The 27,127-nt window shown below is 42.8% G+C and overlaps 1 protein-coding gene across 3 annotated transcripts in view; it reads right to left on the bottom strand.

Annotated features, from left to right (window-relative positions):
* Positions 1-302: 302 nt before the first annotated feature.
* Positions 303-27,127, bottom strand: part of AFAP1 (actin filament associated protein 1) — a 122,423-nt gene continuing 95,598 nt past the window's right edge. For 2 of the 3 annotated variants that reach the window (XM_075857622.1, XM_075857629.1), the window contains exons 9-18: positions 25,672-25,824; positions 23,492-23,703; positions 21,767-21,912; positions 17,629-17,746; positions 16,078-16,335; positions 13,106-13,220; positions 11,999-12,163; positions 8,866-9,056; positions 5,992-6,153; positions 303-4,049 (exon numbers count right to left, since the gene is read on the bottom strand). In XM_075857622.1, coding sequence (XP_075713737.1) covers positions 4,023-4,049; positions 5,992-6,153; positions 8,866-9,056; positions 11,999-12,163; positions 13,106-13,220; positions 16,078-16,335; positions 17,629-17,746; positions 21,767-21,912; positions 23,492-23,703; positions 25,672-25,824 — 1,547 coding nt within the window. In that variant the 3' untranslated portion in view covers positions 303-4,022. The remainder of the gene's footprint in view (positions 4,050-5,991; positions 6,154-8,865; positions 9,057-11,998; positions 12,164-13,105; positions 13,221-16,077; positions 16,336-17,628; positions 17,747-21,766; positions 21,913-23,491; positions 23,704-25,671; positions 25,825-27,127) is intronic. The other variant, XM_075857638.1, reaches the window with a different exon arrangement.

Genomic DNA, 27,127 nt, shown 5'->3' with positions numbered 1-27,127 from the left:
GGCAGTCAGCTACAGTTCTAGAGAAAGCAGCTACAAAAATATTGTAAGACATGCCATCTTAAAGTGTTTTACTATTTTCAGAGAATCTGAGATTTACAAGTCCAGATATCACTTTACCTATCGATCATTATAGGTCTTCTCTATGGTCTACTATTACGATGTCTTCCCTTCCTGACCAGAGCCGTTAAAAAGTCCTGTTCTCATATCACATGCAATACGATTCTGGTGGAGAAAAATGATAGATATGACTCATGGGAAAAATATTCCAAAAAAACATAATGTTAACAGCCCCCCCCCCCCCCCACCCCCAAATTATTTACAGATATAAATTAAATCAATAATAATAATACAAGTTGAAATCTACTAATAAATAATAAAATTTGTAGTTACAAAATTATTTAAAAAAAAAAATAATCTGTAAAAGTTTTGGTAAAACGTCAGGCTGAAGTGTATTCATGAAGATGATGATGATGATTTGATGAATATGATGCGTCTAGAGCCAAATGGAAAGCAGAAATTCATATCTTCTACTCGCAAGACACGGACGGTTCGCCTGTCCTGTCCTTCAATTTGGAAGGAAAACTCCACTTTGCACCATATTTACAACAATCTTCGATTTAAATCTACATAAAATGTTGAATATCTTCATAAATACTTTGCTTGACTTAGTGATTTTTAATTATATGATGAATTATTCTCCGCTCAATCTTTTATGTCGATTTTTGTTATCATTTTGTGTGCTAAAGAAATATTCCATTTTTTCATCACTGAGCCGTGAACGGATTTTCCCGCGTTCCAGAAACCGTGCAGCTCGCTGTGGCACACGGTTTCCGTATCTTTCATTCCGGGAAAACCGCATAGTAAATCCTGCTTGGCTATTTCCGAAATACCCGGCCGCCTCGTGACCCAGTGGCCGGAGCCCACCTTTCTAAACAGAGGTGGGACATGCATCTATCGGACATTAATGGCACACTGTATTATGTGGAAATGCCATAGATGTCCAAGATAGGAATACCCCTTTAATTTATTGACGTAAACCTTATCTGGGCTTAGGAGTCCAGTGGGCGGTATCAAAGCCTTTCCAACATGGATGTGGATTGATAGGTGTCCATCACGGAGTAGGACCGCCTACCAGACTCCTAAGCCCAGAATACACAGAGGTTCACATCAATAAATGACAAGTTCTACTGAATTTTTTCCTGCAAAACGATATAACGATGTGCTCAGCTCCTCCTGCTCTATAACATGCTGCCCGCAGATCAGACGGCATTTACAACGGGACAGGTTCCCTTTAAATGTAGTAAATTGGTGAGATCAGGGTAAATACAATATCACTGTCATATGTGACAAAAAGAATTGAATGAATATCAGATAAAAAAAATATCCTAATATCTGAGTGGCTGATTTAAGTAGAAAAGACAAGTTTACCCTAGGTGCAGAAATTGTCTTTCATGACGTAAAGTGGCACATTTTTTATTTGCTTTTATTGTTCCAATGCAACGGAGATAAACAATAAAGCAACGTGCAAACAGTCTTGATTAAAAAGATCAGCTCTGATGCGGATCTATGTGTCTCTACGGTTACGGATTGCAAACAAAACCTCCTATCCTGCAGTCGTGTTGCTCCGCTCCATCTGCCCCCTTTTCTACGATCTGTAGGATCCGACTACACGCAGGGTTTGTTTGTAGTCTGTAACCATGGAAACCGATATGTCTCTGCAGGAGCGCTAGACACAAAATGATAGGATTATTTTAATCAAGACTTTGCAAATTTGCTTTATTTTTTATTTTAGATGCACTGGAGCAATAAAAATAATAGCTGCAAAAGTTTACACACGTCACTTTATGTATGAACTATTTACTGTACATGGAGGTAGATGTGTTACCATTATAATGGATGAAAGACCAAGGTCCCAAATGATCTTATGATCCGAGGTATCATAACGATCACAAAGAATCATCCCCCTCCACCAATCTTCAGGCAAACATCAAACTCTACATCTGAATGGGTGGACTACGGCGACATTAGATGCAGACTGCTGCAGTTTTAACCATAAAAATGCCATTTGTGCAACTTAAGGCAACTGCAATACTGAGCTGCTCTGAGAGGTGGTGCTGTCAGCAGCTTCGGCACGGCTTGCGACAGTCCCGCAATGGCCAATAGACTGTTGGGTGGCTTTTCCCATTCACTAACTTAACAATGTGATTCCTGTCGGACTACTGGCCCCTGCATCCACCAGATCATCATCTATCACTGACCTTCAGGGGTTGTACAGAGTTAAGCCTCATGCACACGACCGTAGCCATGTGCACGGCCGTGATTTTCGGGCCGGCCAGTAGCGAACTGTCAGCTGCGAGCCGCCCGCAAATCGCGGGCCATGCATATGGCCATTATGACGTGGCCACTATTTTCAATGAACCCGGACCACAGAACACGGCCGTAATAAGACTTGTCCGTTCTTTCTGCGATGCGGGCACCCGGGCCATGCAAGAACCGTAAAAACTACGGTCGTGTGCATGGCCCCATAGAAATGAATGGGGCCGCAATTCTCCCGTGGATTTTCGGGGGAATTGCGGCCGCAAAAGCACGTTTGTGTGCATGAGGCCTTAAGGCCCCATGCACATGACCGTATTTTCATCTATCCCGAAATACTGTCCGTAAATACGGATCCGTAGTCATCAGCAATTCAACCATATATACGATTCATATTTGATCCGTATATACGGATCCGTTAAAAAAAATTGGGAGGCTGCAAATTATGTCACCAACATGTTGCATAGCAACGCTTCCGTAAATACGGACGGTTTACAGATGCTCCTATAGGCTCCTATGGGAGACTCCGCGTCGTAACTATGGACAAGCATAGGACAGGTTCTATCATATTTTTTTAGCACGGACACCCATCCGTAAAAATACGGAAAGGTGCCCGTGGCCAATAGAAATGAATGGGACCGTAATTACGAATGAAATATATGGTCGTGTGCGTGGAGTCTTAGAAAAAAACGGCTGGTTTCTTCCAAAAACAGGGCCACACCTGTCCACAATACCAGACACAACCCAAGGCATGGTTTTTGGAAGAAGCCATATATTTCTAATCCTGGACAAATCCTCAAATGAGCTGCCTGGAGTGAGTGTATGTGATAAGCACCATCTTCTTTATATAAGACATAATGTACACAGGGTATAGAGAACATCAACGGGAACAAACCTCGCAACACCTTCTCCAATATTAAACAGAAGGATCATCGTAAAGAGAGGGGGGGGGGGTAAAAAGTGCAGAGAAAGGGTACATTTTTTCAGCAGTTTGACCGTGACTATGGGGCCTGCCAGTCGATGATGAACAATTGTTGTACAACTGAGCGGGTACCACAGACCGACAACAAACAGCCCAATTCTGAATACTCCTGGGTGTCTTGGAAGAGCCGGCAGACTTTCCTATAATGGTTTCATGACTTCTTACAATTCATTCAGACCTGGGCTGTCATCTTGTACATATTGGGGGGGCCATTTTCAAACTCAGTGATGAAGTGATCCATTATGTATAAAGGAACAGTAACATATTGTGTGCCATCAATTTCGATCTTGTGCAATAAAGAGTGGAAGGTGCTGGACCACGTATGATGATCCCTGATTTTTGACCAAAAATTGCCAGGACGTCACTAAGAACTCAACATGCAATTCCTCCCATCAGACAGCAGGGGGCAGGCAAGAGCAATGAAAACATTGAAATGTAATTGAAGGCGTGTTCGCATATGTGCATATAAAATAAGATGCTGGAGACACGGCCGGCTAACCCTGGTCTATTAGGAGCGGTCAGCTGGCCAGTAAAGAAAAATGAGGCCGTTCAATGGCTCACCACATGACAGAGTAATTGGTCCTCTGAGACAAAGCTCTTCACAGCTGTTCTGCAATGTTAGGAGAACGTTATACAACAAGCGATGTATAAAAATACTGTGCCGTTCTGTCTCTTGGTCCGTGCTATTTAAGGCTGAAATACAGGCGACAGGATGAAGTATTGCAGCTTATGTGCCGTTTTTCTGCTCCCATTCCTGCAAAAAAAAATATAAAAAATGTAATGAATATGGAGCAATCCAAATAATTACCTCAAAAGTCCAATTATTGCGTTAAAATATTAATTGCCCACAAAATTAAAATAAAATGCAATTGCAGAATTTAAAAGCATTTACCAAAATCGACCACCAGAGGGAGCAATGTTTCTCTCATCTGACTGTCATGCACATACTACTCCCATCATTTACCCATTAAACATCGGATGACTTCCTTGTTGCATCAGCCGCAGACTTGCACATGTGACCGCTAAATTTAGAACAACCGTTACACAAAAAACTATTTCAAGATGACCAGATTATAGCCAAATGTGTTTTCTCCAAATATCTCCCGCTTCCTCTGAGGCAGCAATCCTATAGTAGTCATATGAATATAAGGTGCGTGCATCGATTCCATCATATTGGTGAAATATACATTTTATTTTAACCCCTTCCCGTCGTAAACCACTTTCAGATTTTAATTTTCGTTTTTCCCTCCCCACCTTCCAAAAGCCATAACGTCTTTATTTTTCAGTCGATATAGTCCTATGAGGGCTTCATTTTTGCGGGACGAGTTGTAGTTTTTCGTAGCACCATTTATTTTGCCGTATAATGTACTAGAAAACGGGCAAAAAATTATTTGTGGGGTAGAAAATGAAAAAAAACAACGATTCCTCCATGTTTTTTTGCGCGCCGTTTTTACGGAATTCACTGTGCAATTAAAACAACGTGTTAACTTTATTCTGCGGGTCAATACGATTACGCCGATACCAAATATATTTTGTTTTTTCTATATTTTACTACTTTTACAAGTAAAAACCTAAGTGTAAAAAAGAAAATTTATTTTGTGTCGCCAAATTCCGAGAGCCATAACTTTTTTATTTTTCCGTCAATTAAGTTGTATGATGGCTTATTTTTTGCGGGATAAGCTGTAGTTTTTAATGATACAATTTTGGTGTACATGCGACGCTTTGATCACTATTTGATTTTTTGTGGGAGATGAGGTGACCAAAAAAAATTGATTCTGGAGTTTACAATTTTTTTTTTACAGCGTTCACCGTACGGGTTAAATAATAATATATTGTAATAGTTCAGACTTTTACGGACGCGGCGATACCAATTATGTTTATTTTTTATTTTTTTTTACTATGCTCTAGGGGGAAATGGGAAAAGGCTTTTTTTTAACTTTTAATATTTAAATTTTTTTTTACACAAAAAAAAACAAAAACACAAAACTTTATTTAACTAATTTTTACTTCTTTTATTAGTCCCCCTAGGGGACTTTAACCAGCGATCGTTAGATCGCTTGCACGATATACTGCAATACTAATGTATTGCAATATATCGTGATTCTGACAGGCCGGAGGCAGCGTTTAATAGGAGTACAAAGATGGCGGACCTGGGGGCCTTCATTAGGCCCCCGGGCAGCCGTAGCAACCATCGCCCCCCCCCCCCCCGCGATTGCATGGCGGGGGGCCGTAGAGCTGTTAGGGGGGGGCCGCAGCATTTAACGAGTTAAATTAGTGGGATCGCGCTCGAGCGCGATGCCGCTCGTTACTCTGAAGTGTCGGCTGTAACAAACAGCCGACACCCGCATCGTATGGAACGGGGTCACTCCGTGAGCCCGCTCCATTCTTCCCCTACCCGACTAGGACGTAACTGTATGTCATATGTCGGGAAGGGGTTACTTCTTGTCCATTCACTGAACCAAATTAGATCAATCCAATATCTGGGGACACAGACAGTGAATCGCTGAGGTTAGGGACACACGTAGTGGTGGTGTAATATCCTCTAGCCATTGGTTACAGCAGTCACATGATATCAGCAGATCATCACATCGGAAATGAAACACCGGAGGGTTTGGAGGGATTTCTTATTCCCAAAAAACTCCTTTAAGATAGTTGTGTAGTTCTAGCCTTATAGACACCACTATAGTTACTCTTACCTTCGCCTTCCTTAGTACATGGCCCCGTACTGGGGAGTTTTTTGCAGTCGCCTGTCTCTTTAATGCGGCAGCGCTATTCACTGGTATGGGACATTCTGCATCACTGGTGTCACAACTGGAGATGGGAGAGTTCTCCACCGTCCGATGCCGGAGAACTGGAGACTGGACAGGAAAATCCTTATTATTTGATATCAGAACACACCATGGGGGCTGCACATTATGTTACAATGGCTAAAACAGAATTGTCTATGTTGTTGTCCATGATAGGGTCTGATTTTTTAGGATATGGGGCTCTAGGCAACAAGAAAAATAGGGCCCCCTGCTTGACATTTTCAGAAAGATTTTATGGTGTCCAAATAATATGCAGTATTTAAATAACCGTCCCTATAACATATACACCGATCAGCCAGAACATTTAAACCACCTGCCTAATATTGTGGAGGTCCCTCGTGTTGCCAAATCTGCACTGACCCATCGAGGCATGGACTTCACAAGATCTCTGAAGGCTCCTGTGGTATCTGCCACCAAGACATTAGCAGCAGATCCTTTAAGTCCTGTAAGTTGCGAGGTTGGACCTCCATGGATCAGACTTGTTTTTCCAGCACATCCCACAGATCTCGATCGGATTGAGATCAGAAGAATTTGGAGGCCAAGTCAACACCTTGATGTCTTTGTCATGTTCCTCAAACCATTCCTACATAGTGTGGTGGGCACATTATCCTGCTGAAAGAGACCGCTGCCATTGGGGAATACCATTCCTGAACAATGTTTGCAGTGTGGCAGGTAGGGATGCACGATACATCGAAACTTCGATACGGTTTCAATACCGTGCACCCCCAAACGGTTCGATACCGTTGTTTAATGTATTTCGATACTAAGCTGTGCGGCCGCACAGCTCAGTATAGTAACACATGAATGTATGAGAGCGGGGCTGCAGCTGTGTAATACAGCCATTGCCCCGCTCCTGAGTCCTGACAAGTGCGCGCCATCAGGATGATGCGATGCGGCCGGCGCTGCACTAATGATCTGCGGCACTGAAGACAGAACATGGTTAGGCGCACTGCAAAACACCCCCATGTTCTGTCTTCAGTGCCTGAACTGCCGCTCATTAGTGCAGAGCCGACCGCATCTCCTCATACTGACCGCGCACGCACTTCCTGTCAGGAGTCGGGCAATGACTGTATTACACAGCCGCAGCCCCGCTCTATAACGGCGGAGATCAGAGAAACCTCTCATCTCCGCCGTTATTCCCGTGAATGCTGCGATCAAAGTTGACTGCAGCGTTCAAGAAGAAGTGTAAAGGGGGGATGCCCCTGGATCGCGTCACCGGGAATTCCTGTGATGCGATTGAGGGCCATACCATATATGGGCAGACAGCCCAGGGTCCATTGAAGGACCCCAGAGCTGTCTTACCATATTTCCTGTTAGTGCATACTGAGGTATAGATATAGATATATGCCAGTACATTAAAGTTTAAAAATAAAGTAAAAACAAAGTAATATTAAATTTAAAAAAATACACCTTCACCTTTCTTACAATAAACATTAAAATAAGTCTCAATATATAAAATATTCACATATTGGCACGGCCGTAATAACCTGCACAACAATTTTTTTGCATCATTTATGACGTGTACGCTGTAAAAAAAACAAAAAGCTTCTTTCACTTATTATTGTGAGGCGCGAGGTGCGATGAATTTAACCGCCATGTTCCTCACATTAATAGTAATTAACCCCATCATGTACCTCACACATTAACCCATTATGACTGAGAAACATGATGGGGTTAATTACTATTAATGTGAGGCAAATGGAGGTTAAATTCAGCATCACACCTCGCGCCTCACATCAGAAAATGGAAGAACTTTTTTTTATTTTTTATTACTGTTGGCAAAGTATCGTTTTGGTATAGAAATCGCAATATTACACGAAGTATCGGTATCGAAGTCCAAATTCTGGTATCGCGACATCCCTAATAACAGGAGCATTATCCTGAGAGAGAAGCCACCGCCACTAGAGAATATCGTATCCATGAAGGGGGTACTTGTCTGCAGCAACGTGTAGGTAGGTGGTCCGTGTCAAAGTAACGAATGCCAGGACGTAAGGTTTCCCAGCAGAACATTGCCCAGAGCATCACTCTGCCTCCGCCGGCTCGTCTTCTTCCCATAGTCCATCCTGGTGCCATCTCTTCCTCACATAAGCGACGCACACGCACCCGGCCGTCCACATGATGTGAAATAAAACGTGATTCATCAGACCAGGTCACCTTCTATTACTCCATGGTCCAGTTCTGATGCTCACGTGCCCATTGTACAGACTATCGGTGGTGGACAGGGGTCAACATGGGCATTTTGACCGGTTTGTAACTGTGCAGCCCCAAACGCAGCAAGCTTGGGTGCCCATGACCCTGATGGCGGTTCACCAGTTGTCCTTCTTTGCACCACTTTTGGTAGATACTAACCACTGCATACCGGGAACACCCCACAAGACCTGGCGTTTTGGAGCAGCTCTGACCCAGTGGTCTAGACATCACTATTTGGCCCTTGTCACAGTCGCTCAGATTCTTACACGTGCCCATTTTTCCGGCTTCCACACATCAATTAATCACATATAAGAACTGACTGTTCACCTGCTTCCTTATATATCCCCCCCATGGTCAGGCGCCATTATAACTATATTATCAATGCTATGTCAACCTGTCAGTGGTTTTAATGTTATGTCTGAACGGTGTATTTAACACATTGATACAGTTTGTATATATTACCACCAGACACCGCTGTACAATACTGGGAGGTTATAGCTGTATAGTTGATGGGGTTCCCATCCTTAAAAATTGCACAGTTTCTAAAACCGGTCTTGGCCCAAGTTGTCTTACCTGTGGCCTTGATGTCCCAGACTTGGGTTCTATAGCGAGACCCAGAGTGATTCCACCTGCCATGGCTTTCTTCAGATTTTCTTTCACCTCCGTCAGCTCCAGCTCCAGAATGACCCGCTCGGTCTCCTTCAGTTTACACTCTTCCTCCAGCTTCTTAAACTTGTCCTCCAGCATTGCCTGAGATTTTCTCCCTGGAAATCAAACAATGAAGAACTTACATAATCTACTGGAGAACCAACAACCTTCAGCTTCAAGTCCCCTAGTGAAACGAATAAAAAAAACAACTTAAATAAAGTGTAATAAAAAAAAAAACAACTTAAATAAAGTGTAATAAAAAAAAACAAAAAAAAAAAAAACAGTTGTCGAAAATAAAAATAAAAAAATATTCCCCTTTCTTAACATTAAAAACTAGTTTTATGACCGCAATGATAATTAACATCGTATCATTTATACCGAACGCCGTAGATTCCGTTTCTTCTCCACCACCCTAAAATAATTGTTTATAAAAGTAATTCAATAAGTTCTATGTGAACCAAAATGGTAGCAATAAAAACTAGAACTCGTTTTACAAAAGACGAGCCCTTATACGGAGACGTCAACGGAAAAAGCAAAACATTTGTTTTCTGCCATAAGACATTCTTCTAATGTGCAAACGTACTAAAACTGAAAAATAAAAAATAATAATACATTTTTGGTATCACCGTAATTGTACCGACCCGTAGAATAAAGTCAACATAAAAAAATAAAAACAACCGCACAAAAAAGGTGAAATTGATGTTTTTTTGTTTTCCTCTCCCCCCCCAACAAAAAGATATACATAAAAAGTCAGACAATCAATGATATGTACCCCAAAACAGTGACGCTAAAAAACACAACTTGTCCGACAAAAAAACAAGCCCTCCTATGGCTTTATTAACGGGAAAATAAAATAAGACATGGATCTTGGAATGCGAGGATTAAAAAAAACAAAAACGAAATAATCACTGTGTCCCAAAGGTCGAAAATTTGTTGCATCCTTAATGGTCAACAGCGCCACTTGTTTCCATGGGCTGCGACTGGTATTGCAGTTCAGCCCCGTTCACTTGAATGTAATAAAAATTAGCCGAAAACAAGCGCTGCTCTGAAGGGAACCGTGCAGATTACATTCATTGGAAATCCCCAACACAATGTTCTTCACCGGGATCCGAATAAGGTGCAAAAACCAGGGGATCACTTAGTACCTGTAAGCCCCATGAGCTGTTTAGAGGGTAACTAAACGTTTGACAAACTTCTGACATGTCATAGTGACATGTCAGAAGATTTGATTGGTGGGGGTCCGAGTACTGAGACCCCCACCAATCACTAAAACGAAGGAGAAGAAGTGCTCGTGTTAGCGCTCAGCCGATTCGTTTCTGTTCGGCTTTTTCCGGAAATCGATGTATTGGAGTACGGACTCAGTAGAAAGTGTATGAGCCCGTACTCCGATACTTTCCGAAAAAAGCAGAACGGAAACTAAGCGGCTGAGCGCTAACACGAGCGCTTCTGCTGCTTTGTTTTAGCGAATGGTGGGGGTCTAAGTGCCCCCACCAATCAAAACTTCTGACATGTCACTATGACATGTCAGAAGTTTGTCAAACGTTTAGTTACCATTTAAGAGAAGCCATCTTTAAAATTCTTTGTGCCGCCACTAGGGGGAGCTCATTGCATATGGATTTATACAGCGATTTATACAGCACAGCAATCTCCTCCTAGTGGTATCTGCAGGCAAATGCTTTTACTGTGTGTCGGGAAGCAGTTCAGTGCCGGGTCTCCTCTCACCACGGGTTCCCCAGCATTCCCTTGTTCTGCCTCTATGGGGGGTCCGCCACTGGCTAAGCATTACGACTTGATACAGCTACACAGGGAGACGCGCTTGGCTATCTATCAGCTTTATACAAGCCTACTTTAGGATCAATGCACACGATGCGTATTACGTGCGGCTTAGCCGTGCAGATTTGCAGTAATACAGTACCGGCATAGTCAATCAGATTCCAGAAAATCTCATGTACACGCTGCAGTATTTTTCGGGATGGAAATTGACCTGTGGCGTGTTTTTTAGAATCTGCAGCATGTCAGTTTATCTTGTGTTTCTGCTTGCGACTTGTATCTGCCTAATGCTGTGGAAAAATCTTACCAAAATCCGCAGGCTGAAAAACGCATCAAAGCGTAATAAACCGCACTGAAAAACACACGATTAGGTGCGATTTTTACCTGCGAATTTCCTGCGTATTGCTGCGGTTTTGGTGCATATAGTCTTATTATACTGCATACACATGTAGCTTTATAAGGGTATGTTCACACGGCAATTCCTGAATTTCAGACGTAATGGCGAGTGCAGGCGTTTTTCGGGGAGTCCATTACGGACGTAATTGGAGCGGTTTTTCTATGGAGTCAATGAAAAACGGCTCCAATTACGTCCCAAGAAGTGACAGGCACTTCTTGGAGGCGGCCGTCTTTTTACGCGCCGTCTTTTGACAGCGGCGTGTAAAAAAACACCGTAAGACCAATTAAATTCAATGGGCAGATGTTTGCAGCCGGTTTGGAGACGTTTTTTCGGGCGTAAAACGCCTGAATTACGTCCGTAAATAGGGCGTGTGAACATACCCTTAGGCTGGATTCACACGAGCACATTAACGTCCGTAATTGACGGACGTATTTCGGCCGGAAGTCCCGGACCGAACTCAGTGCAGGGAGCCGGGCTCCTATCATCATACTTATGTACGACGCTAGGAGTCCCTGCCTCTCTGCAGGACAACTGTCCCGTACTGAAAACATGATTACAGTACGGGACAGTTGTCCTGCAGAGAGGTAGGGACTCCTAGCGTCGTACATAACTATGATGCTAGGAGCCCGGCTCCCTGCACTGTGTTCGGTCCGGGACTTCCGGCCGAAATACGTCCGTCCATTACGGACGTTAATGTGCTCGTGTGAATCCAGCCTAAGGGTATGTTCACACGCCCTATTTACGGACGTAAGGTTATGTTAGAGAAATGCACCGGACTCTGCAGGTAACAAATATTAGGACAAAGAGCAGGAGGGTAAGAGACATGTAAGACGGCGGGTTGCGTTACAATGTCCTGGGAATCACAGTCCATTGTGGGTTATGGGGCTGTACCTGCATTGGCCTCAATTGCCGCTTTAGTGTCCCGCTTCTCTTTCCGGAGCTGGGCCAGTCGGTTCCTCAGAGCTTCTTTCTTTTTCAGAAGTTCCTCCTCTTTCTGCTGTAGTTTCTTAGCATCGGCCTCCACTCGGTTCTTTCCGTATTTATACTGCTCAGCATCTGTGCAACAAAGAAAGTGACATCACTACTGGACCGCAGCGCAGCGCCGTAACCCTGACAGTACATAAAGGAGTGATATTTAGGGCTCGAGCAATGAACACGATGACTATACAAATTTCTAATATTCTTTGTGTTTCATTTCATCACCACTTTCAAGAAAAACAGAAACCTGTTGAAAATCCATCTTTACCTAGTCCTGTACACACAGCTGAGGGTTTGTTACAATGTGTCAATCTAGGCAATACTCTATGAGCTCAACCCAGCCCTTGAGATAGTAACGACAACTTCTGACTTCACTAGAAAAGTCATTTAACTTAAGTTGGATAGACCAAGGATAGAATCTTCAATTATATACACTATTCACTGACAGCAAGTAGAGATCTTGAAAATGTGAAGGAATTAAATTAGAATGTTGCCAAACTTTTACTACATGGTGATTAGGCTACATATGACCAGATAAACCCTTTAACTTCAGTTGTATACACCAAGGCTATTGATATATGTACATATTTAGAGGCTTCAGAGCTGGAATCTCCCAGCATTCATTGTTGACTCGAGCTGGGTTTGGTGATTTCCATTCTGGGTAGTGCAGTCTTTACAACAGGCACTGTACAGTAATCTGATGTAAGAAAAACTGTCTTACTGCATTACAGAAGTCCAGCTAAGCGGTTAGAGGGGAGTCTGACGACAAGCTTGTCGACGGTTTCCAATGACAACCATCAGAAATGTGCATGCAGCTCTTGAGAATAATACAGGCTGTAACTAAGGATCAGTATTGTAATGTATTTTCAAAGTTGCTGAACTTTTATCTACATAATACCTATATATAAACTGTATCGGAGCATTATTCACAGTGACAAACAAGGTGCCGGGTGGTGAGAACGCCAATGTGCGAGGTTAAACCGCAGCGGATGTCTGTACTTAGACACAACGAGTGCTTACTGGAGTTATTGCGCTTCACAGTGCTGGTTGGACTGGGCTTCCTTTGCTGGTTGGTGGCTATTCTGGATTTTAATGCAATCCCATTAGATGCTGTAGGAGGCTTCTTGCTCTTAAGCTACAAAGCAGAAACAAGAGAAGAACATACATTATTAATGAAGAAAACGCCACTTTTCAATCATTGACAACATTTCATGTTAAAAAAAAGAAAAAATAATTGCTGGGAAAATCTTCAAACACTGATTTTGGGCTACAAGATGTATTCTCCTCCATTCCTGCCCAAAGCTAAATACAGAATTCGGCTGCTTTTCTGTTCTTAGACAGCAGTGCATCGTGGGAGCACAACACAGTCAGAGCATAGCTGTTGGGTCATATGACTGACAGCAAGGTGGAGCTACACTGCCGTCTGTTTCCAAGGGCAACCAGTGGAAATCTCAAGTGGAGTGAAGGAAAAGATCAGAACCTTTACAGACCCTCCCAATTTACATAGAGCATGCAAGAGAGTTATTTCTCCACCCTGGGACCAATAGAGGTTCATGAACTCCCCTAATCATTGCCGCACATAATAATTAAAAGAGTCCTACTAAAAGCATTATATAATATCCCCTTTATTGCATGCTAGCAGAGTAAAAAAATAAATTGTGTGTAAATATATCCGTCACTAAAGTTGAAGGCCTGAAACCTGCAGCTCCACTGCTCTGATATCTCCATGACAAAAGTCACTGACTAAGGCCCCGTGCACACGACCGTAAAAATGCTCCGTAATTGTGGCCCGTAAAACGGTCCGCAATTACGGACCCATGCAGTTCTATTGGCCGCGGACACCTTTCCGTATCGCTACGGATGGGTGACCGTGCCATAGAAATATTCAGAAGATTATGGAACAAGTCCGTTCTTTTGGGCCTTGATTACGGGCACGGCCGTGTGCATGGGGGTCTTACTGCCCTACCTAATATCCTCCATAATTAAGGGAGACATAATTATGGGCGTGGTTTAAAGGGGTTGTCCAGGATTAGAAATACATACCTACTTTTTTCAATAAACAGCACCATACCTGTTCACGGGTTGTATCTGGTATTGAATCTTGGCTCCATCTAAACGAATAGTGCTGAGCTGCAATACCGCTCACAACCTGTGAATGAGTGTGGCGCTGTTTTTAGAAAAATGCATGTTTTTCTAATCCTCGGCAACCCCTTTAACATAAAGGCTACAATTTAGGTTGTTTGGTCTCCAATTGGACAGTGCAGTGGGGTAGGCTTTCTGCTGCAGGTTAAATATTTTTCTCCATTTGGATTGCAATATGGACGGAACTCGATTGCATGAGGAATGATAGACAGATGGGCCGTCTGGTTTTATTCTATTAGCTGAATAAGAATATCAGGACATCATTTAATAACCATCAGTGGAGGATAATGAAGTTAAACAGGAAAATATCATTCTGCGCTAGATTTGAGGTTGAGAACAGAAAAGACATCCAATTAGGAGACTTTTAATGCATTTATGTAAGAAGTAATGAATTGGAAGTTATTAAGGGATGGGGAGCAAATGACATTTCTTTCATGAGGATCTAATCAGACATCACTAAGCGATGGGATATTCAGAGGCCACAGTTCGGCTTTCTTATTATTTTGGCTGATGAACAATTCCATTTGGCTGTGACTACACTGGGTGTGTACACCGTGGAGACACAAATACTGAACACGCCTGTTTTAATGTTTTTTTTGTAAAGTAGTCCGTAGCGATAAAAATTTGCCCGCAATCTGACCAGAATTATTATTTTTTCCACTATTGGGAAGCTGCTCATTAAAGGAACATAGACCATTAATTTCTACTCAGCCCAGTCGATGAATGCCATAAATATACTAATTGCAGCACGGTCATTAACCGCCTCTGGTAGGACTCAGTAGGAGGAGCAAGATGGCAGACCTGGGGGCCTTCATTATGCCCCCAGGCTGCCATGACAACCATTGGGGATCAGGGTCATCTCTGAACCTGGCCATTGCAGTGAAGTGTTGGCTGTAACATACAGTCGAGACCCGCTGAGTGTGGAGCAGACTCCGCCCATGAGCCGGTTCCATACTTCCATTTGCCGGCTATGACATAATCCAATGTCAAATGTCGGCAAGGGGTTAAAGGGGAGCTGTTTTTTCTCCTGATGTGTGTTTTAAGAAATACTTGTATTCTCCATGAAATAACAATTCTGGAGCATTATGTCGTAGAACTCTGTGTTGTACCGTTCCTCTGTTATTCTTCCTAGAAAATTATGAATAAATTGAATAAATTCACAACTGGGTGTTACCAGTTGGGGGTTTGTCATTACACAGACTCACACTGACCAAGCAGTGCTGACAGAGTGAGACTGTGTAAGTAACATGCCCCTTTAAAAAAGAGAAATAGTAACGCCCAGTGGTCAATTTATTCATAAATTTCTAGGAAGAATAACAGAGGAACGGCACAAAGTAAAGATCTAAGAAAATATGTTCCCGAATTGTTATTTCATGGGGAATACGAGTAAAACAGACATGTCAGGATCTTTAAATGACAAAAACTATTGTGAGACCGACCAAGGCCTGGCCAAACGAACTTATTCGCAGCAGTATTTTGAGCAACAGTGCCCTCTACAGGTAAAAATGTGAACTGCGCAAATCTCTTTAGGGCAATTTAAGATAATTCTGTATAAATGAACCCTGTTTACGATATATTGTAAAAGCAAGTACCAATCCCTCATGCTTGTCCCTCCTCTGGCAAACCAATGCCCGATGCTTCAACCATGAAGTAATAAAAATAAAAAGTACACAAGCATGATCAAGAACCATCTAAATCTTATACAGATATAGATACAGACACGACCACATAGGATGTTATCTAGGGCGACCAGAAAGATCACCATTGAGCCAAAAATGGTGGCCTACACCGTATGTGGTCGGCAGCTACACTTGACAGCAAAGACAGAAGATACGAGAAATAAGTTGTACCTGAGAAGAGGAGCCGGCAGACGCCCTCCCCAGAGTAGCGGAGATGTTAGTGACAGACGGAGAGGACAGACTGGACGAGACAGGAGATTTGTAGTGGTTAAGAGAAAGTTTCTCAGAGGAAAACCTATTGGGCTTTTTGTCAGTCGACGGGTTGGGTGCAAAGATTTTTGGAGATGGTAAGTTATCGTACACATCTGCATCATCATAGTGCACCTCTTCTGCCTTTTGCCTGTAAGAATAATCTTCGTCCGGCATCCACTGTAAATACACATAGCTTCACTATTAGGTAGAGGAACATGGAAAGAACGAAGACAAAGGGGGAAAAAGGGGGGAAAACGGGATGGACAAAAAGTGAAGAAGTCATATTGTCTGCCGCTGAGCAATAACCACATCCCTGAAAAGAAGAAGCGCATTTACTAAAGATAATAAGAAAGGACGGTGATATCATAGTGAAGAAAAGGCAAAAGTGACAAATGTCTCCTTATTGGCATGTCTCTTCCGATGGCTAAAGTGGTCGGCGGAGAGATGATCACCAGGGGATCTAGTGGCTGAAAACCGTGGAGATCAGTGTGGCTCCCAAGAGATCTCCTGGACACCAGCAAAGTGAATACATGTAATACGTGGTGACACCAAGTACTCTACCTGCAGCAGCTCTAATAAAGGGAGGGTCCAGTGCAGGGGTCTTAAAATGGCACTTTGTACTTTGCACTTTTTATGATGTTTTTGAAGTCCCATAGTAAAGATAATGGGAAAAATGCCTGGGAAAAACGTCATACCCAGGGCATACGGAGGTTGAAAAAAAAAAACGCCACTCCCCACAGAATTGTCTCAAAAATGCCACAAACCAAAACCCAGTTGTTTGTCATGCATTTTATATTTTACTATAGACTTTAATGTAACAATGAACTAAAAAAAGCACCACAAAACATCATTTAAAACGCCACGAAAAACGCAGCAAAACGCGGTGTGTGAATCCAGTCAAAAGGAAATTCTACTCTTTGTCCAGGGAAACCTAGAAACATAATGCTGGTCTGTGCTCCCGGCTAGCCCGTCCCTCCATGTGTCGGGAGACATGACGGCGCCGGCTGAGACCAGAAGTACCTGCGGCAGGGAGAAGGAAGGCGGACTCCACAGCACAAGCTCTGACCCATGGGAAGACAAACTATTTTGTGTTTATTTCACAAACCCAAATGGATCTTGTTGAACCCCCATTCACTTAAAATGGGGGTCCGCTAGGTTTCCGGTATTTTTGAGAGCAATAGTGCTGCAGACTGCGCTATCCTTGTGTGAACAGAGCCTCAAGCAGATGAGAGGCTACCAGGACTATCCTGTCTCTTCTTACCTATTTAAGGTGGAATTAGTAAATCTATGTATATATTTTCAGAAATGAGGAAACATAAATATATAGCACATTATTATATACTGCATACATTTATACAACTATTATGTTACCTACAGACAACAAGCTAGAATCCCAGCAAACTATTTACATTCATTTCCTAAACTCCAGCAGAAAAGCCACAAATGTCACATGTTGGAAGTCTTCCTTACCAATCCATTAATACATGGGACGTCATCGTAGTGAAGAGCGACACTGCTGGGACATGAATAGCCGTTTGTGGGGGCTTCACGATAGGGGTTAGTGGATATTACTCTCCTGTTCATGAAACTGAAATGAAAAAATACAGAGGGGAAGAAAAGCTTATTATAGAAGATGACTTTATAGTCCAGTTCTCACAGGTGCCACCCTCTTACTCCGACTCCCCTGCCAAATACTAGACTCAGCAGAGAAAACATTAGTCATTTTGCCTGCACAGTGCAGAGAGGCAAGTGTCTGCACTGTATATATGGTATATGGCCGCACTATACATATATATATATATATATATATATATATATACACACAGTGAAGGAAATAAGTATTTGATCCCTTGCTGATTTTGCAAGTTTGCCCACTGTCAAAGACATGAGCAGTCTAGAATTTTTAGGCTAGGTTAATTTTACCAGTGAGAGATAGATTATATAGAAAAAAAAACAGAAAATCACATTGTCACAATTATATATATTTATTTGCATTGTGCCCAGAGAAATAAGTATTTGATCCCTTTTGTCAAACAAGACTTAATACTTGGTGGCAAAACCCTTGTTGGCAAGCACAGCAGTCACACATTTTTAGTAGTTGATGATGAGGTTTGCACACATGTTAGATGGAATTTTGTCCCACTCCTCTTTGCAGATCATCTATAAATCATTAAGATTTTGAGGCTGTCGCTTGGCAACTCGGATCTTCAGCTCCCTCCATAAGTTTTCGATGGGATTAAGGTCTGGAGACTGGCTAGGCCACTCCTTGACCTTAATGTGCTTTTTTTTTAGCCACTCCTTTGTTGCCTTGGCTGTATGTTTCGGGTCATTGTCGTGCTGGAAGACCCAGCCACGAGCCATTTTTAATGTCCTGGTGGAGGGAAGGAGGTTGTCACTCAGGATTTGACTGTACATGGCTCCATCCATTCTCCCATTGATGCGGTGAAGTAGTCCTGTGCCCTTAGCAGAGAAACACCCCCAAAACATAATGTTTCCACCTCCATGCTTGACAGTGGGGACGGTGTTCTTTCGGTCATAGGCAGCATTTCTCTTCCTCCAAACACGGCGAGTTGAGTTAATGCCAAAGAGCTCAATTTTAGTCTCATCTGACCACAGCACCTTCTCCCAATCACTCTCAGAATCATCCAGATGTTCATTTGCAAACTTCAGACGGGCCTGTACATGTGCCTTCTTGAGCAGGGGGACCTTGCGGGCACTGCAGGATTTTAATCCATTACGGCGTAATGTGTTACCAATGGTTTTCTTGGTGACTGTGGTCCCAGCTGCCTTGAGATCATTAACAAGTTCCCCCCGTGTAGTTTTCGGCTGAGCTCTCACCTTCCTCAGGATCAAGGATACCCCACGAGGTGAGATTTTGCATGGAGCCCCAGATCGATGTCGATTGACAGTCATTTTGTATGTCTTCCATTTTCTTACTATTGCACCAACAGTTGTCTCCTTCCCACCCAGCGTCTTACTTATGGTTTTGTAGCCCATTCCAGCCTTGTGCAGGTCTATGATCTTGTCCCTGACATCCTTAGAAAGCTCTTTGGTCTTGCCCATGTTGTAGAGGTTAGAGTCAGACTGATTAATTGAGTCTGAGGACAGGAGTCTTTTATACAGGTGACCATGTAACACGGCTGTCTTTAATGCAGGCACCAAGTTGATTTGGAGCGTGTAACTGGTCTGGAGGAGGCTGAACTCTTAATGGTTGGTAGGGGATCAAATACTTATTTCTCTGTGCACCATGCAAATAAATATATTGAATTTTGACAATGTGATTTTCTGTTTTTTTTAATATAATCTATCTCTCACTGGTAAAATTAACCTAGCCTAAAAATTCTAGACTGTTCATGACTTTGACAGTGGGCAAACTTACAAAATCAGCAAGGGGTCAAATACTTATTTCCTTCACTGTATATATATGGCAATATGCTGTACTGTGTATGAGAGGCTTGTAGCTTATAGGGGACATGTGCCTGCACTCTATATAGGAATTATATGGTTGGACATAATATGGAGACATATGGCAGAACTTGGGGGCACATGTGGCTGGCACTGTATTTAGGATATGTGTTCTTACACTGAATACGGGCACATGTAACTATCACTGTATGAGGGGATGTGACCATCTTTATTCTGTAGCTGGCACTCTTAGGCCCTGTTCACACATAGTTTTTGTTGGCGTGGTTTTCGACGCAGAAACCGCGCCAAAAAATGGCTGAAATCTCCTTCCAATGATTTCAATGGGAGACGGAGGCATTTTTTCCCGCAAGCAGAAAAAAACGCTTGCAGGAAAAAGAAGAATTTGAGGCAGATTTCTCCGCCTGCAAAAAAACTCAGAGTGAACAGGGCCGAAGGACGAGGCAAAAGCACCTCGAAAGCCAGGACAAGAACAATTTCGGCAGCGTGGAGAAGGATTGCATTCCACCATTTCCAGATCTCTATTTCCTATAATGGACAGTGACGGCACATGTGTGACCACCTCTCCGGACAATTACACACAATGTGAACCCCTCGGATGAAGGCCAGGATCACATTTGAGTTCCCTATAAGGTGGTGGGTCAACCACTACTGGTCTAGGGGGCAGGAAAATCATTTCTATTCAAGAGCTATGCATGGTACTGCCCACAGTGAATGTAACAAGCCCCCCGGCCCCTCTCACCGGGATATCGAAGTGAAGTAGTAGTATAGATTTGCTTACACTCAGAAGAGGAATTTCTTGGAGTTTTTATTAAATCGGGTTGGATGATACCAAAAAGAATGATGTCAAAAATAAGTTTCGAATTCACCAGAGATTCCCTTATTCTCAGGACATTCCCTGCTGCTATTATAAAGGGCGGACATATGGAGAGGACCCAATGGGAGCTTATAATGGGAGGACGAGGCCAATGTGTAAGTTCATCCAAGGTCACAACTAGTCATCCCACATCTTTGGAATCACTGATAAACTTTTAATTTAAGACGCTGCTATTAAGTAAAGCAGAGAAACGTTTAATTTTTCAGATAAAGTCTTATGATCCCATAAAAATTTTATTAAGAAAAAAAAACATCTCTGTGTTAAAGGAAATTAAAGGTGTTATCTTATAAATATTTGAAGTCAAAATATCTTAGATCATAACTTTGGGTGGGCTACAGCTTCCAAGTCAAGATCAAGCAGAGAATTTATTGCTGGAGTGGCAGTTCCTCTGAGGATCACTAGGTGGCGGTGTGCAGGAGTGAACACATGGAAAGATGACATTTGTCTTCATTTATTTTTGTTTTTTTAATAAAAATATTGGGAGTGGACACTGAAAAGAAGCCAAAATGTGGTTTTGACCTGGTCGACTGAAGCACGGTTAATTTGACCAGACAGAAAGGGGGGGTTTTATGTAAACATATCATCTCCAAAGTAATGTGAATGGACATACGGAGTTCCTAAATGGATAATTAAGGTCGTACTTGGCAACGTCCCACATAATAAAGACGTAAAGTTTACTTTTGACTTGAATATATGGAAGTGCATTTCAGGTGAAAAAGATTCTGGCTTAGCAATGAAATGAGATTCACAGGCGTAAGACACAGTGTGATCTATATATCAAATATGACATCGGCAATCTGGAAAGCAAAGTGTTAAAGCTTGCCTGGCCTGTAGGGAACAATCTTCAATGGTCTGCCCTTTAACTCTTTACTTACTGAATTTTTCAGCCAAGACACATTGCGTTCTCCAGTCATATGTTAGTAAAGTTGAATCAATTTCTGTTTCTAGATCTCTGCTTGCTGTCAGTGAATGCAAACCCCCCCCCCCCCCAAAAAAACAACTATGTATATAGCAAACTCCTGCTTGGTGTGGAGGACTAGGTAAGGCGGGGTCTAATCCCAGCCTCTAGTCCCCTAACAGCAAGCAGAGATCTTGAAAATGCCAAGGATTTGAAACACAAAAGATTTTAAAAAAATAAAAATCGCTGAGCTTTTTAATTACAGGGCGATTAAGCTTTTCTAATGTAATATAAGCAGATGTTTAATGGTTATAAGTGCACCCACTAGCTCTCCTGGTGAGACATTCTTCATGAAGAAGCAGCTCAGTCCCTCAGGTGTGCTGGGCCATTGGTATTATCTATCCTCTTACCAGAAGGACTGCTTGGCTGTCTGAATTACATTGGCCGTGGTGTCCACATCTATGTAGTCGTAGTGCAGAGCTCCGGGGTCCGTAGAAGAACCTGTTTCTGCCAGTAAGATCCCGATCCACCTGCCCATGCTTTCTGAAGATGAAGCCTAACCAGGAAGAGAGAAGGGAAGTCGTTAGTATTGTGATCATGTCTAACCCTCTTATAACCCCTTGAGGACCGGGCCATTTTTTCATCTTTCCTCTTTGCATTCCAGCGATCATCATTTTTATTTTTTTTCTCTTCGATGTAGCCATAGGAAGCTTTGCTTTTTCCCGAAACGAGATGTATTTTACGTAGGTGTCATTTTTTCATACATTGTTTCATTTATATACATTTTTTCGGCTGCCGTTGTTATTTTTATTAAAGCATACACGAATCCTAAATGATTTGATCAATGTATTGTAGTTTCGAACGGACGTGATGTTTCCAATTGCGCTTGTTTTGTTTTAGGTTTTGGGACTTATATGTAATAACGTTTATTTATTGTAAAATAACCCCCCCCCCCCCCCCAAAAAAAAAAACATGTTTGTGTTGTTTATTTTAGAGATTTTCTTTTAACATTTTTGTTCCATTTATTTAACTTTTTTTTTTTCTATCCTATAGGGAAATATATCATTTAGATTTTTTTAACTATAATGTACGTGTATGGCAATACACGGCTGTCTGTCCATAGAAGGTATGGGGTCCGATCGCGGTAGAGGAATTCCAGTCTCTCCATTTGAATGCCGCAATCAGTATTGATTGCTGAATTCAAGGGTTAAATAGCGGAGATCAGAGGTTCCTTCGATCCACGCCTTTAGAGCGGCAGTTGTGTATTACAACCGTCGCCTCACTCCTGTTCGCACAGGCACACCAACAGTGTAAGAAGTATGCTCATCATAAGACATCGAGGGGTAAAATGCGGACATTGCATCTACCACTACTACATCTTGCGGTTGGGCATTCCAAAGTTTGACTACTCCAACTGTAAAGATCCCTATGTGTCTTTAATCCCAATTATTATTCGTGTCGCCCACTCTCCAGCTCCCCTATATGCTGCTGAAGGCATGAAGACCAAAAATGAACCCAATGATTAAGATAAGGCCTAACAAGGGATTTATAGATGCAATATTATATTTGGATCACTATTATTTATCTCCCTTTTTATGCACCCAAAATTTTAATTAGCTTTAGCAGCAGCTGCTTGGCATTGAGTGATGCGGCTTGGTTATGGTAACTCTTTTATCCTGTTTTTTTTCCCCCCATTTAATTTATACTCAGCTATATTATTATTGCAGCCTTGATACTTTACATTTATTAATCATTAAGTTTCATCTGCAATTTACTTGCTCATGCTGCCAGCTTATCAAAGTGTTACTGTAATATTTCACATTTCATTCTAAATAAAGATGTTCAGTCATAAGAAAAATATTTTAGCGTGTGGTACAAAAGAAATCGGGGAACTTTTACTAAGACTGGTGCACCATGCGGATGGTGTACCAGTCTGTCAAAGTAATGAAACGTGTAACATATTCCTGAACATGGCGCACCCATGTTGGAGATTACGGGTCACACTTCTAAACACCACCGGCCTTCCTTTGGTGTTGTTTTTCAACATTTTTCTTATGAAAAATTTGTCGCAACTGTGAAAATCAGCATAGTATGGGCCGAACATCATATTTTCTGGAATGGATAGACAGACATACCTCTAGCACGGCCACCTCCTGCCCATTACGGAGAAGACGGAAGGTCAGGGGATGCTTGGAGTCCAGACCTGGGATGACTTCACATCCCCTCAGAGGTATGGAGACTATGTGCATCTTAAGATCGGTCCTGTCTTTATGAAAGAGGAGTTTATGGTCTTTGACCCGGCACCATCGTTCCCTCCACCGGTTGTTGCTAAGGACATTTAGGTAACCTTAAATGAAGCAAGAAAGTTTTACCGTATAACAGTTACACGTTCATATCACTACTTTATGTTAGATATATATATATATATATACACACACACACACACACACACACACACACATACACACTAGTTCTTCTCAATGAATTAGAATATCATCAAAAAGTTCATTTAGAGTGGGGAGGCACTCCATCCAAGTTGCTTGCGGTCCAGTGTGAAGTTTCCACAGTCAGTGATGGTTTGGGGGCCATGTCATCTGCTGGTGTTGCTCCACTGTGTTATATCAAGTCCAGAGTCAGCGCAGTGTCTAGCAGGACATTTCCCAGCACTTCAGGCTTCCCTCTGCTGACAAGCTTTATGGAGATGCCGATTTCATTTTCCAGCAGGACTCGGCACCTGCCCACACTGCCAAAAGTACCAATACCTGGTGTAATAACCACAGTATCAGTGCGCCTGATTGGCCAGCAAACTCGCCTGACCTAAATCCCATAGAGAATCTACCGGGTATTGTCAAGAGGAAGATGAGAGATACCAGACCCAAGAATGCAGACGAGATGAAGGCCACTATCATACAACCTGGGCTTCCATAACACCTCAGCAGTGCCACAGGCTGATCGCCTCCATGCCACGCGGCATTGATAACACCTGAGCAGTGCCACAGGCTGATCACCTCCATGCCATGCCGCATTGATAACACCTCAGCAGTGCCACAGGCTGATCACCTCCATGCCACGCCGCATTGATAACACCTCAGCAGTGCCACAGGCTGATCGCCTCCATGCCACGCGGCATTGATAACACCTGAGCAGTGCCACAGGCTGATCACCTCCATGCCATGCCGCATTGATAACACCTCAGCAGTGCCACAGGCTGATCACCTCCATGCCACGCCGCATTGATAACACCTCAGCAGTGCCACAGGCTGATCACCTCCATGCCACGCCGCATTGATAACACCTCAGCAGTGCCACAGGCTGATCGCCTCTATGCCACGCCGCATTGATAACACCTCAGCAGTGCCAAAGGCTGATCACCTCCATGCCACGCCGCATTGATAACACCTCAGCAGTGCCACAGGCTGATCGCCTCCATGCCACGCCGCATTGATAACACCTCAGCAGTGCCACAGGCTAATCGCCTCCATGCCACGCCGCATTGATAACACCTCAGCAGTGCCACAGGCTGATCGCCACCATGCCACGCCGCATTGATAACACCTCAGCAGTGCCACAGGCTGATCGCCTCCATGCCACGCGGCATTGATAACACCTCAGCAGTCTCACAGGCTGATCGCCTCCATGCCACGCCGCATTGATAACACCTCAGCAGTCTCACAGGCTGATCGCCTCCATGCCACGCCGCATTGATAACACCTCAGCAGTGCCACAGGCTGATCGCCTCCATGCCACGCCGCATTGATAACACCTCAGCAGTGCCACAGGCTGATCGCCTCCATGCCACGCCACATTGATAACACCTCAGCAGTGCCACAGGCTGATCGCCTCCATGCCACGCCGCATTGATAACACCTCAGCAGTCTCACAGGCTGATCGCCTCCATGCCACGCCGCATTGATGCAGTAATTCATGCAAAAGGAGCCCCGACCAAGTATTGAGGGCAGATACTGGACATACTTTTCAGTAGGACAACATTTCAGTATTAAAAATCATTTTTGAAATTAGGCTTATATAATATTCGAATTTTCTGAGAGACTAAATTTTGGGTTTTCATTAACGGTTACCATAATCATCAACATTAAAAGAAAGAAAATGCTGGAAATAGATCACACTGTGTGTAATGAATGTATATAATATAGGAGTTTCACTTTTTGAATTGAATTACTGAAATAAATTAACTTTTTGTTGATGTTCTCATTCATTGAGATGGACTAGTATATATATATATATAGATTGCCATCTTTTGCATGATTAATTCATTTTTTTGCATTATTTTTGACCTACACTCTATATTTCTTACCACATGTTGGAAGATCCTCCTCTGCCGATGACGTCTGCTCATCTGTACTTGGTTTCTTCTTCCCCAGGCCAATTATTTTTGTTATTTTCTTCCCCGTTACTTTGGACACTGTACCTTTTGGCTCGGCTTTTGTGCCACTTTTCTTTCTTTTCACTGATGAGGAAGAAAGGAATATTTTGTTGAATTTGTCTTCTATCTACATGTATAACACAGCCATGGAGCATCTTACTGAGAATTCTGCAATGTGCTGTTCCTCTTATGCCTCCTGGAAATGTCTGAATAAATTGACAACTGGTTTTCACCATTTTCTTGTAAAAAAGGCGTGTCCATGCACACTCTTCGGGTATGTTCACACGGCCTATTTTTGGCCGTTTGTCGGGCTGTAAACGGCCGAAAAATCGGCAGCAGAACGCCTCCAAACATCTGCCCATTGATTTTAATGGGAAAACGGCGTTCTGTTCCGACGGGCCGTTTTTGACTCTATTGAAAACGGCTCCAAAAATGGGCGTATAAAAAAACGTGAGTGGCTTAAAAAACGTCTGAAAATCAGGAGCTGCTTTCCCTTGAAAACAGCTCCGTATTTTCAGACGTTTTTGGTTAAGCGTGTGAACATACCCTGATACTGCCCAATCACTGCTGGCAGCATTATACTGTGTAGGGACACACCACATTGTCAAGTGAAATAGTAACATGCAGTAGTCAATTTATTTTTACATTTCCAGGAGGAATAACAGAGAAACAGCACAACACAGAGTCCTAAGGAAAGATTCTCCAGAATAGTTATATTATGCATAAATGCAGTCATGTAAAAGGGACATGTCATGAGAGATGGCCCATTTATTGATAGGATATCAAATTTCATACATACATGAACATGCCACAAAGTGTTCCTAAGGCAAAAAACAGTCACAAAAACAATACAACAGCAACTCACTGCATTATCCATATACACGATGAGATACTTGATACAACTAGACACTGGCATTGCTGCTGGTGACTTTTCCCATAGTGATAATATTTAGCCTACATCCTTAACGTGGTGACATGCCAACAGCGCGTGCCAATGACCAATTCCAGTAATGCCGCAATAACAAGGAATGTCGGTGACCGGCACCTCTTGGTTTCTCGCTGTATTACCATGAAAGAGCAATGTCATGAGAGACAAACGCTGAGTCACACTCTGAATAAAGGAGGCCACGAGGGTGACGACAATGAACACGAACCAGACATGACCTATAGGTAAAAACATTACATACTAAGGGGACATCTTTATTTTTACATGTGCTGTATATAACAAACTATATAAGGCTTCGTTCACATCTGCGTCGGGGCTCCGTTTTTGGGTTCCGTCTGAGCTTTCCGTCAGGGGAACCCATGAACGGAATCCAAACGGAAACTGATTTCAATGGCGAAGGATCCAGTGCAAAGTTTCAGTTTGTCACCGTGGTGTAAGGGT

This window comes from Rhinoderma darwinii, chromosome 1 (assembly GCF_050947455.1).
Source record: "Rhinoderma darwinii isolate aRhiDar2 chromosome 1, aRhiDar2.hap1, whole genome shotgun sequence".
NCBI lineage: Eukaryota > Metazoa > Chordata > Amphibia > Anura > Rhinodermatidae > Rhinoderma > Rhinoderma darwinii.
The sequence above is the reverse complement of the archived record's forward strand: the minus strand, read 5'-3'. Positions and strand labels throughout refer to the sequence as shown.